The following is a 12,793-nucleotide window of genomic DNA, read 5'->3' on the forward strand; positions in this document are numbered from 1 at the left end:
TCGTTGCTCCCCCCCCCACTTCAGCCTCCGGCCTTGCCCACCACTGGCATGTGGCCCCCAGAAGGTTTCCTAGATGAGAATGCGGCCCTCAGGCATCTTTGGCATTCTCCATCCCTGGTCTACATGCCATGGCCAAAACAGGAAGGACATGTAAGAAGGCACTTTTGAGGGCTGCCCTCCCACTTTGGAACTCCCCTCCTCAACCCGGGTGTGATCTGAAGGCACATGGGGCCACCACTTTGCTGGAGCTAAACCAAGTCTTTGCCTGGTCAGCGCCTTGATGGGAGACAGCCTGGAAACCACATGAAGATTCCAAGGCAGAAGAAAGGCCGATACAAAATGTAAAAAAGATAGATGCTTAATAAACCAGTGTGTGCGTGCGTGTGTGAGACAGAGAGAGAGAGAGAGAGACAGAGAGAGACAGAGAGAGACAGAGAGAGACAGAGAGAGACAGAGAGAGACAGAGAGAGACAGAGAGAGACAGAGAGAGACAGAGAGAGAGAAGGCTAATGTTTAGGAACACAGCAGTCAGGTTTGTTGTTTCCAAATTAATTCCATTAAAGGAAGGAAATAAGGACTACCTGAAAGTGCTAAAAGAAAATGCCCAGACATGAGAGAAGTGATGCTCATTAAGAAAATATACAATATTCTTATAGAGGTGTAGATAAAAGCATGCTTTCAAGTTAAGAAATAAGGATGTGACTGATAATCTCAAATCTAATCATACAATCACCTTTTACAAACAAACTGAACCTTGTGCACTAACCAGTTTCCTACTTACCTTGCATCTTCTCTCTCTAAAACCAGAATCCAAGGCTTGAAGAGTCTGGTGATGACTAAATGCAAAGAGCGCAGGGCTAGGAGGGAACAAAATACATTCACACATATAGTGAGATATTTTCAAAACATAAACAAACACTTCCTATGAAAGAGTCAATGCTTGAACTGTGTGTTGTCAGCTGCTGCGCTGCTAGAGCACGGAAGCTGTGCTCAATATCAGGAGTTTTAGCATCTTCTTTTTTAAAAAAAAGCCAAAGCAAGTTGCTTGCCCTTGAAAATGGACTGCCTTCAAATCGATTCCGACTTATGGCGATGCTATGAATAGGGTTTTCACGGTCAGCGGTATTCAGAGGGGGTTTCCCATTGCCTTCCTCTGAGGCTGAGAGGCAGTGACTGGCCCAAGGTCACCCAGAGAGCTTCATGGCTGTGTGGGGATTCGAACCCTGATCTCCCAGGTCCTAGTCCAACACTCTAACCACTACACCACACTGACTTAAAGACTCTTGCCCTTAAGACTGCAAAAAGAAAAAAAAAGTAGAAAGGGGAGGGTAAAATGTCAGAGTACTCTCAGAACCCAGAAGCAGCAGAACAGTATGCCTACAAGTCAGGAAGTAGCAAAACAATTTTCAACCAAGAGTTGAGGGTCAGAAGAAGGAAGAAAAGGAGAGACAGAAGCAAGGGCAACAACGGTGACGCCTCCACCAGCTAGCACTGTGCCGGCCACCCAAAGCATGAGGAACTCAGGGCGGTCACCCTGGTTTGGCGTTATTACCATGCCTGTGCATTACCTGCCAGAACCTTGTGGCTGCCTACTGGCTCTAGTGCCAAGCTGACAACTTCCGAGTCAACAAGACGGTTGATAAGATACTCCATGAAGCGTGTCACTTCGGCTATGTAGGGAGCCCATTTTGAAAACAAACCAAAGCTCCGGAAGTCTTGCGAAGACAAACGTAGCTTGTGGAAGTAGTCGGAAAACCATTCTATTGCCTCCATGACCTGCAGGCAGGCAGGAAGAGGAAATCAAGAATTAGCAAAGGTTTGGGAAGTGGACCATGGTTGACCACCTCAGCTGGAAATCTTGCAAGTTCACTTGCTATTGCTGTCGGTAAATTGGGCATCAGAAACTTCTGACACTCTTCTGTAAATGACCCAGAGATTTACCAGCAGATCCCAGTCTATCTTCTGCCTATCCCTGCCTTAGGTCACTGTTCTTCAACCTTGGGTCCCCAGATGCTGTTGGATTACAACTCCCATCTTCCCCAGACAGTATGGTTAATAGTCAGGGATAATGGGAGTTGTAATCCATCAACCTTTGGGGACCCAAGGTTGAAGAGCAGTGCCTTAGATGATGTATAATAATAATACTCAAGGAAATAAGGAGTTGTTTTAGGCCAAGACATACCAATGGTTCATCTAGCTAAGCAGCATTTGTCTTGATGTGACAAGGTCAGAGAGTATTCCAGCCCTACTACCTACAGATCCTTTTGAAACAAAGAGGCTGCTCTTTAGGGCATTGCCCTCACAAGGAGATGGACACAGCAAGATGCATTTCAGATTCACTGGAGAGGCATCAAATCATAACACGGTTCAGAAATTTAAAAACCAGCAGCATAAAAAGTGTTATGGAAAAGAGCCTGGGACAGTTGAGGTGGCCCATCTGGAGGCCTGTAATGTAGGGCTTGTTGTATATTCCGCTGGATGGGAGCTTCACAAAACTGGGGCCACAACTGAGAAGGACCTATTTCTTGTGCCCTCCAGGCCAATGGGAGTGGGAGATATGCAAGGAGGGCCTCCAAATCTGATCTCAACATATGGACTGGATCGCACAGTGAAGACAATCCTTCAGATCACCTGTCCCCGAACCAATTCCATGGATGCCCCCCACAATCCCATAGATGGCAAGCATGGTTCAGGGGCTAGATGAAGCTGGACATGCATGATGCAGCCTATGCAGGCTGAGCATTAGGAACAGCTCACAGATTACGAACACAGCAAACTGTCAGACTATTGGTCTACCTAGCTCAATATGGCAGCAGGTCTTCCAGCTTGACCTGGAGATGCCAAGGATTGAACCTGGACCTTCTGCATGCAAGGCAGACGCCCCACTGAGCACTGGCCATTTCCCCTTGTTCCTGAGGGCATCACATCACAATGCTACATTCGCCCACCTGTTCTGTTGACAGAAATGGCTCCACTGATGTTTGCAGCGCAATATTTTTATTGGACTTCTCTTTGGCGACATCTTTCTTAGCTGTTGTGGAGCTGCAACCCAAGGCTTTAAGGGATGCCTTCCAACAGCGAGGGCTCAGGAGCTGATCCGAGGAACCTGAGGGGGCAAGGCCAGACTGGATCATTCAATAATAGGTCCCAATAATCAGAATTCCATCAGAGCAGGGATAGGGAAGCAGAGTCCCCAATCTGGCCCATGAGGCCGTTTTCCCCAAACCATGCCCAACTGCCCCACACCTGACATCACATGTGACCGCAGGTGTGGGGCAGGGGGAGACATGGCTGGATCTGCTGCACAGCCGATTCCTGCAGAAAGAGGGTTGAACTCACCTCCCATCAACTGGATGGATCAGTTCAACCCTGCTGGATCAGTAACATAACCAAGTTCCCAGTGAGAAACTCAATTGTGCAGCTGACCCCTGCAGAAGGAATCTTTGCTGCGAACAGGGCTAGCAAAACCCCTTACACTGCAGTTACCAGGTGCCTGACAACCAGCTGGGAATCGCTGCATAAGAGACTTGGGCATGAGAACCCACCTGCCAATCATCTGATATCATAATGGCAACAAGCGATTGACAAATGGGTTGTCACACCTGCTTGCTAACATTGGTGCAGAGTATTAAATGTTTCAGTACAGAGGACATTAGGTATACACCTCACACGCACGCACACACTAGGTGGGACCAAACTGCAACAGAAGCGTTGCAGTTCAACCATTTTGAAATACAGACAAGAGGACTAGGATGCCACCTGAAGGCGGCTAGGCAGGAAGACGTAAGACGGTGCCCACCCGGTACGTACTTTGCATGAGCATCCGCAGGTAACTGCTGTAGTGGTCGGGGAACTGGTACCGGAGGAGGCAAGTCCAATGCTTGCAGAAGATAGAAAAGGGCATCAGAATGTCTTCCTCGGGTTCAAAGCCACAGGCCTTGAGAGCCAAGTGGATGGACTCCAGAAGTCTGGTACGCTCCGAGAGTGGGGGCTTTGAGCTGTGTAACCACTGAGGGAGGTCAAACTAGAAGAGGAGGAAGCACAGCATTTGCACAAAGAGCTTTGAGGATACGGGGAATCTGAGGAAGAAAGCTCTGAATGTAGCTCTCCAGTGCCTGAATGTTACCTCCAGGTAAAAAATTAATCTCCTTGTCCATTACAAATGAATTTGTGAGAGAGGACCACTGCAGATGCACTTTTCCTGATCAGAGGCTGGGAACACCCTGGGAGATCTTGAATATCCCCTCCTTCCCATTCAAAGTTTCCCTCTCTCTTATCTTGTTTTCGCTGTGGTTAAAACAAAGCAGCTTCAAACCATGACTAAAAGTTAATCATCATTAGCACTGATTAGGGATATGAAAAAGAAATTTGCAAGTAAGAAGGGAGAATAGGGAGTATGTAAGAATGCACTCTAGATCTCTTAACACAAGTTGTGTTCACACAGTATACTAAGCCATGATTTGTTTTAACCATGGTTTATTGAACAAAGTAGGACTGGCCTTGCAGATGAGCGAAGAAACTGTGGCTTGTCTCACATAATGTTGATTTTGCTTTCTAACTGCTCTTGCCTTGGGTCTCTGTAGCTATGCTTCTGGGGTGGGACACCAAAATAAATCAGAATTAAGCCAGGATAGCAGGTTCAGACACAATGAGAAACCATAGTTAACACAAAGTGAGATTTATAAGCAAACCTCACACCCTAGTTTCATATTTTGGCTTGTTGGCCACAAGCAAACCATGGTTAAGTCGGATGGGATGATTTCAGGTGTACAGACAAACTACAGTGAAACTAAACAAAACCATGGTTTAGTGTGATGAGGGAAACAGGCCAATGGTTAAGAGCTTGGGATGTTCCATCTACACCAGTCTGGAGAAAGCTGGACACTCACTTTGTATGTGCACTGCCTTACTGGGAAGCCTTAGCAATTAAGTCTCCAGCCTGCAGGTTAAGGGGGTACAATTCAGCAAGACTGTCTAGCTTGGCTGTACTTATGGTACAGCTCTTCCACCATCTGTGCACTCACACAAACATTTCAAAAAGGGCATCTCACATCAGAGCAACTGCCTGGGTCATAAAAAAGGAGCGTTTGAGAGCGTCTTGCCTTTGTGAGTAGCATGAAAATGACATCACTGTTGTCATCACCAAGAAAAGACACAACTTTCTCATACAAGTTGACAAATTCCTCTGGGGAGGCGACAGGAGTGAAGTAAGGAGAAAGGAGGGTGCAGAGCCTCCGATTCTTCAGAACTGTTAGGAGCACTGGCTTGCATTCAGATTTAGTTCCTGCGATGAACACCTGGAAAGATACTTGGATTCAGGGCTTCATTCAGCAGACACACAACACACAGCACTGCCTCTCTCTGGTCAGCTTGGCTTTGTCATTCCCTATGGAAGGCTCATCTACACTTGGACCGCTAAGCATCAGGATTCAGTTCAACTCTCCGATAGATACATTCACACCTAAACTATGATAAAGACAACTTTACATGAGGCCCTCAGGCAAGACCCATTATTGGGCCTTGGAAAAGTGGAGCTGATCCTCACTTCACACTCTTTTAAGATCTTTGATTTCTCAGCTGTATGGATATCACTGAGAAATTCATGTTTTGAGTGGAGGTGAAACTTCATAACACTCTTTATAAGATATAAAATAATCAATGACCAACTAAACATTCGCAGCAGCAGCAATAACAAGAATTCCAGACCAGACCAGCTTACTTGGCCAAGGATCTCAATGCAGGAAGTGAAGAACTGTCTAGCAGGCGGATGGCGTTGCGTTTCATCACAGACAAATTCCACCACTGCAAAGAACAGACTGATCCCAACTCTGTGAATCCCAGGTGTAGACTGAAGCTTATAGATATTTATCAAAGCTCTGCAGGGGGGGAAAAGAAAGGTAGAAATATCTTATGCAGGAAATTACAATGTATTGTAGTGGCACTTGATCAACTATATATTTTGGAAAGTTGTTTGTCTGCTGTGCATCTGGACACCACTTAAGATATTGTGATTAAATTTTGCATGATGGTTCCTGAGACCAAGTAGCAAGTTTTCCACTATGGTGTGTGGTGTAGTGGTTAGAGTGTTGGACTATGACCTGGGAGACCAGGGTTCGAATCCCCACACAGCCATGAAGCTCACTGGGTGATCTTGGGCCAGTCACTGCCCCTCAGCCTCAGAGGAAGGCAATACCACCTCTGAATACCGCTTACCATGAAAACCCTATTCATAGGGTCGCCATAAGTCAGAATCGACTTGAAGGTAGTTCATTTCCATTTTGGATACAATTGGATGTCATTTTGAATCAAGATGGCTGCCTGAACCTTTAAAAACTGTACTGATTTTAATCACTGGTTTCAAAACTGCTCTGATATTTTGGTTTCTCGTCATATAAAGCAGCCTCACATTTAACAATTTGCCTAGTTAACAAAGAACTCCATACAGTACAGTGGGCAGGATTAGTAGAGGGGGGATAGATTGCTTTGTCTCCCCTCTGCCAGCCTGATTCTTCATGATGGCCACAGAGGAAAGGGGTCAGCACAGACACACAGGGAAATTTGTTTCTTGGAAGACCAGCAAAATGACGATGATAATATACATACAGTGAATAATTTTTGTGGGCTTATTTACAAAGATCATATAGACCTTTTGCAAGATTATTAGTAATTTAACAATATTCATATACCACTTAATAAAAAAAATCTAAGCTATTTACATACAATGTAAATGTACTGCCTTCAAGTTGAGAGGGAGAGGGAGAGGGAGAGGGAGGGGGGAGGGGAGAGGGGGAAAGGGAGGGGAGAGGGAGAGGGAGAGGGAGGGGGGAAGGGGAGGGGAGAGGGGAGGGGAGAGGGGAAGGGGAGGGGAGAGGGAGAGGGGGAAGGGGAGGGGAGGGGGGGAAGGGGAGGGGAGGGGGAGAGGGGGAAGGGGAGGGGGAGAGGGGGAAGGGAGAGGGGAGAGGGGAGAGGGGGAAGGGAGAGGGGAGAGGGGAGAGGGGAGAGGGGGAAGGGAGAGGGGAGAGGGGAGAGGGGAGAGGGGGAAGGGGAGGGGAGAGGGGGAGGGAGGGGGGAAGGGGAGGGGAGAGGGGGAGGGAGGGGGGAAGGGGAGGGGAGAGGGAGAGGGGGAAGGGGAAGGGGGGAAGGGGAGGGGAGAGGGGGAGGGAGAGGGGGAAGGGGAGGGGAGAGGGAGGGGGGAAGGGGAGGGGAGAGGGAGGGGTAGGGGAGAGGGAGAGGGGGAAGGGGAGGGGAGAGGGAGAGGGGAGGGGAGAGGGGGAAGGGGAGGGGAGAGGGAGAGGGGGAGGGGAGAGGGAGAGGGGGAGGGGAGGGGAGAGGGAGGGGGAGGAGGAGGGGGAGGGGAGAGGGGGAAGGGGAGGGGAGAGAAAGAGGGAGGGGGGAGGGGAGAGGGGGAAGGGGAGAGGGAGAGGGAGGGGGGAGGGGAGAGGGGAGAGGGGGAAGGGGAGAGGGGGAAGGGGAGGGGAGGGGAGGGGAGGGGAGAGGGAGGGGGGAGAGGGAGAGGGAGAGGGAGAGGGGGGAGGGGGAGGGAGAGAGACCCTGCAGCAACTCACGTTATAAAGTTTTCCATGTGGACAGCAGCTTCTACAACACTCAAAGGAGGAGGCTTAGTGGCTTCTGCCTGCAGCTGCTTCACTTCTTTCTTCAGCGCATGAAGCTGCTGACTGATGGCTTCATTTTTGTGCTTTCCTTCAAACTTAAAAGGGAATAGCCAGTTACAGTAGGGCCCCATATGTATGGCCTGCAGCATCCACAGACCCAGAATGTGACTCTAATACAGAACTCCCATGGGAATTTTGAGAATTTGTGGGTGTAAGGAAGAAAAGGCATGCATAAGTGTGGTGTAGTAGTTAGTGTGCTGGACTAGGACCTGGGAGACCAGGGTTCAAATCCCCACTTAACCATGAAGCTCACTGGGTGACCTTGGGCCACTCACAGTCTCTCAGCCTAACCACAGGGTTGTTGTGTGGATAAACTGGAGAGGAGGGGGAGAACCTTGTACTCCTTGGAGGAAAGGTAGAATATAAATATTTTAGTAGCAGCAGGAGGAGCAGGAGGAGCAGCATCAATTGAATGAAGCTGCCTTATATTTGGCGAGTCAGATCATTGGTTCATTGAGCCCAGTATTGTCTACTTTGACTGGCAGTGTCTCTCTAGGGCCTCAGACAGAAATCTTCTCCATTGCCCACTACCTGATCCCTTTAAGACGATAATGCAGGGGGCCTCAACCTGGGACCTTTGGCATGCAAAGGAACATGGGAAACATCTTTATATTGAGTCAAGACCATCAGTCCATCAAGCCTACACCGACAAGAGGCATTCCCAGTCCTACCTGGAGATGCCGGGAATTGAACCCTGGACCTTTAGAATGCAAAGCAGATGCTCAACCAATGAGCTACAGCCCTTCCCCAAAGCATGTACTCTACCAATGAGCTACAGCTCCTCCACCACCTCACCACCTCATAGAGCTTAGAAATTAGAGAGGAAGGGGTTGGTCAAGGCCCTCAAAGCATAGAGGGGGATGTCTGCTCCAACCTGGACTGTTACAAGAGCTGCTCCCTGGCAACTTTTCCCGGAACTGCCCCGACACTCCAGATGAAGAGTAACTTGATCTTCTCTATTGGTATAAAGTTTTGGCAGCGTATCCAAGACCTCACTGTTGAAAGCAACTTGCTGGGACTCTCGGAGTGCTGCAGATCTGAAAAATTAGTAACGTTCCATGGATTTACCAAAAAAAACTCTGCCTTGCAATTTTCTCAAATATGTAAGCTACCAGGCACTTGGGATTTTTCCAGCCATGGATATCACACACAAGGAAGGGGAGGAGAAGGAATGTTGCAGGTTTATATTTAGGACAGAGAGATCTTAACACAGGCCTACAGCAGGGTTTCCCCCAGTCCAAAGGAAGAGTGGGAAGAGGCAGTCTGGAGGCTGGGTTGTACTTAAGGGGACTCAATACAACACAGTGGGGAGCAGTGGAAGTACAACAGCAGAGACCATTAAATCAGTAACTTAAAGGGTTAATTCTGTTATTGGCCTGGCTGACAGCAGATGCTGATTGGCTGGAGATTCTAATCAGCTGTCAGTGAGGATGACTGTTGAGATCTGACAGTTGGTAGAGTTGGAGGGAAAAGTGGTTCTGAAGGAGTTTTCCCCGTGTGTAGGTCTGACCTAAGAAAGACAAACCTCTATTTCTCCTCATAATATATATTGTTTTTGTTTGTTTTACCTTGTGTAAAGTATTATCAGTTTATTTTCTCTCTGGACTCCACCTGCTTTATTCCAGTCACTATGTTAACAGGGAGAAGTGCAAAGACAACAATTCTTTTAAAAAACCCTCTATATCTCACTTGGCATGCTGCTGGAGGATGCTGAGGTTGGCACGAAGCAGCTCTTTGGCTTCTCTCTGATTTACCAAACTAGCAGGAGAAATGACAGGCACAGGAGCCTTCATCAGCTGAAGGGGAAGAGGAGGTTGGAGTGCATCATACTTCTTCAAACTGCTGATAATTCTCTCTTTGGCTGAAGGAAGAAGAGACACAAAGTGTTCACCAGCAACACCTGCTTTTCTGAATGATCCACACAGGCAGAAAACAAAATTTGTACTGAGAAATTGTTTGGCACCTAAAAATAGTCTCCAATGTTCCTAGAACTTATACAGAGGATTGCCTTGCTGTCTCTCAAAATTAAAATATCACACAAGAGAATGGTTTCTACATTAACCTTCATCTCCCCAGTTACTCTTTAATTCTACTGACCAGGTTATTTTAGAAACCTGGTTATCAAACCGTGGTTTGATCCTGGTTTGTTGTAACAATTCTGAACCAGTACCGTGAAAAAAGAGAGGACCACATCTCCTTAGCTTGCAAGGGTCAAATTCTTCCCAAGACTGCCACTTTCCAAGCAGGGGATTGTATCCAATGTTAGTTCTACTCAGGAAAGACCCTTTGAAATTCATGGACATGACTTATGTGGATCCATTCATTTTAATGGGTCTACTCTGAGTGGAACTTGATTGGCTACAACTCAGAAGACCCGGGCAGGGGAAACTTACATGATTATTGGTTAAAAGCTCTGCAAGTAGATGTATATAATCTACCCACTCGTCTCAGGATATTAAATGCCTTAACGGTGCTGCCATCTTGGAATATTGAGCCTTGCAAGACAAAACCTCAGTTAAAGAGCTGACGTGTCTTTTTTTTCTTTCCAAGCACCGTACGTGTCACTTACCTAATGAAGGGTTAGTGAAGTCTGTATGCACTGACGAAGTGCTGGAGGCAGCATGCGATTCTACCTTGACTTGAAACCAACAGTCCAGAACTTCCTGGAACTCGTGCTGGATGCGTTCAACATTGACAAATTCTATCCACAAATCCTACAGCATGACAAGAGAAACAAAGAGCAGCTGGTCAAATATGTATGGTTCTGGAGAGGGCCACTCCCAGTCTCTTTAACGTGAGGACAGCAACCGCATCAGACATGGGCTACAGCAGAAAAGCAAAGCGATGGAGAACAGGCCTCCTTTACTCAGTGGAAGCATCACCCACCCAATGGGCTGCGGTGGCTTCGACTAAGCTCCACCCCACCATGTGGAATGCAATTCCAACACTTACCAAAAGGGGGCATGGCTTTCAGGAAGCTCCTCACTAATGGGGGGGCAGCTATTCAATAACTGGAAAGAGATGTAATTACTACTCTACCCCACTGAGTTGTGCTTTCTGCAAGCCATGCCCCCCAACTCTCAACAAAGGATGAAGCTTTGAAAACTAATTCTCAGGAATCCCATATAGGATACAAATGTGGGTATTGTTGCGATGGGAAGTAGGTCAAAGATGTATCCACCCTATAGAGAAATTTTTTGGCTCTTTTTTTGTGCTAGAGCAGAAAATGAGCTTTAACAATTTTATCTATTCAAAAACCTTATATCCTTTATTGAAAAGGTGAGCTCAAAGGCAGATTACAGCAGGCTTTACCAACCTGGTGCCCTCCAAGAATTCTGAGTCCCATTAACTCTAGTGAGCACATGCTGACTGAGGCTGATGGGAGTTTTAGTCCAAAAACTCTGGACTAACATCAGGTTAGCTTAGAGCATGAAAACAAATCATGCATCAAAATACATCCACTACAAATATCATTTACATTAAAATTACAAAGAGAGCAATCAGTCTTCTGGAACAGCCAGGTTTCGGCCAGACTCCTGAAAGAATAAAGTGCTGGAGTTGGAGAAGCTTCCCAGGGAATGGCAATCCAAGAAGTTAATTGTTACGTTTCAGATGGACCCCTATGCATTTGGATTGTGGGGACTGGGGACAGCATTACAGCAATCCCGCATTGTCAGTCAACAGACCTCAGCTTGCGAGGTCCATCCATGTTACCTGCTGGTTCTGCATGATCTTGGCGAGCCTGTAGGCATCGTATTGCTTCGGTAAGGAGGGAATATACGTGTCCCCTTTCTGAAAGCTGTCTTCCTCCAGCCACACGACATATGTGTTGAAAAGTCTAGAAGCATAACGAACAAAGCAAAGCTTGTACCATGGGCCCAGTTGGGTTTCCTTGAACATACACAAACATCCATTCTTAAGGTATCAACAATACACTGATGATTCTCAGCCCTATTTCTCAGTACCATGTGAATTGGGAAAAGCAGTGCAAGTCCCGGACTGGTGCCTGGACTTGGTGGTGGGCTGGATTAGGGCCAATAAATAGTCCGAACCCTAGGAAGACAGAGGAGCTGTCGATAGGTGGTTCCTGAGTTCAGATAACTGGTCAATTGCCTGCTTTGGATGGGGCTGTACTCCCTTCTGAAAGAGCAGGTTCGTAGTCTGGGTTTGCTCCTGGATCCATCTTTGTTGTTAGAGGCCCAAATGACCTCAGTGGTTTGGAGTGCCTTTTACCAGCTTAGGCTGGTCAAGCTGTGGTCATTTCTGTACTGGGATAGCCTGTACTGGGATAGCAAGCACTGTTGTCCATGCCTTGGTAACCTCTAGTTGGATTGGTGTAATGTGCTGTATGAGGCGCTGCCCTTGAGGTTGGTCCGAAAGCTGCAGCAGATGCAAAATGCAGCAGCAGAATTGATGACTGGGGCAGGATGTCGCCAACATGTTACCTGCTGTTGAAATAATTGCACTGCCTGCCCATTAGCTGCAGGGCCCAGTTCACGGTGCTGGCTTCGGTATACAAAGTCCTATACAGCTTGGGACCAGGATACCTGAAAGATCACCTCACCCCTTATATATCCAGTGGATCACTGAGCTCTGCAGGTAAGAGTCTTCTGCAAATACCATGTCATCAAGAAGTCCGTTGCACACAACACAGGAATTCGGCCCTTATGTTTCTAGCACCTACCCTTTGGAATTCCCTCCCCTTAAATATTAGGCGCTGTCTCTATTGTCTTTTCAGTGCCTAATGAAGACCCTCCTCTCTCAACAAGAAGATTTCTTATCCCAGTTTGCATCTGTATGGGAACTGGTTTTTAAGACATTTTTGTTTTTAAGATGTTTTTAGTGCTTTGTCATCTGTTTGCTGCCCTGGACTCCCTTCGGAAGGGCAGGATAATAAACAAATGGTGCACAGGATCCTGTGCAATTGGTCATAACCCCAACAGGCAGGTTGAGAAATCGTTTAAAGATAGTGCTCAACAAAGTGTGATCAAGGCAATCCTGGGGCTCCTCAAAATCATAGAATCATAGAATAGCAGAGTTGGAAGGGGCCTATGAGGCCATCAAGTCCAACCCCCTGCGCAATGCAGGAATCCAAATCAAAGCCTAACGGGTTCGTCAAC

General features: G+C 47.3%; 1 protein-coding gene across 4 annotated transcripts in view; it reads right to left on the minus strand.

Moving 5' to 3' along the window:
* Positions 1-12,793, minus strand: part of LOC133378951 (ectopic P granules protein 5 homolog) — a 74,211-nt gene that overhangs the window by 21,152 nt on the left and 40,266 nt on the right. For all 4 annotated transcript variants that reach the window (XM_061613589.1, XM_061613582.1, XM_061613573.1 and 1 more), the window contains exons 24-34: positions 11,388-11,511; positions 10,243-10,387; positions 9,363-9,534; positions 8,548-8,710; positions 7,566-7,708; positions 5,720-5,876; positions 5,103-5,297; positions 3,811-4,024; positions 2,949-3,106; positions 1,569-1,776; positions 782-857 (exon numbers count right to left, since the gene is read on the minus strand). In XM_061613589.1, coding sequence (XP_061469573.1) covers positions 782-857; positions 1,569-1,776; positions 2,949-3,106; positions 3,811-4,024; positions 5,103-5,297; positions 5,720-5,876; positions 7,566-7,708; positions 8,548-8,710; positions 9,363-9,534; positions 10,243-10,387; positions 11,388-11,511 — 1,755 coding nt within the window. The remainder of the gene's footprint in view (positions 1-781; positions 858-1,568; positions 1,777-2,948; positions 3,107-3,810; positions 4,025-5,102; positions 5,298-5,719; positions 5,877-7,565; positions 7,709-8,547; positions 8,711-9,362; positions 9,535-10,242; positions 10,388-11,387; positions 11,512-12,793) is intronic.

The sequence above is a fragment of the Rhineura floridana genome, chromosome 1 (assembly GCF_030035675.1).
Source record: "Rhineura floridana isolate rRhiFlo1 chromosome 1, rRhiFlo1.hap2, whole genome shotgun sequence".
In the NCBI taxonomy this organism is placed as follows: domain Eukaryota; kingdom Metazoa; phylum Chordata; class Lepidosauria; order Squamata; family Rhineuridae; genus Rhineura; species Rhineura floridana.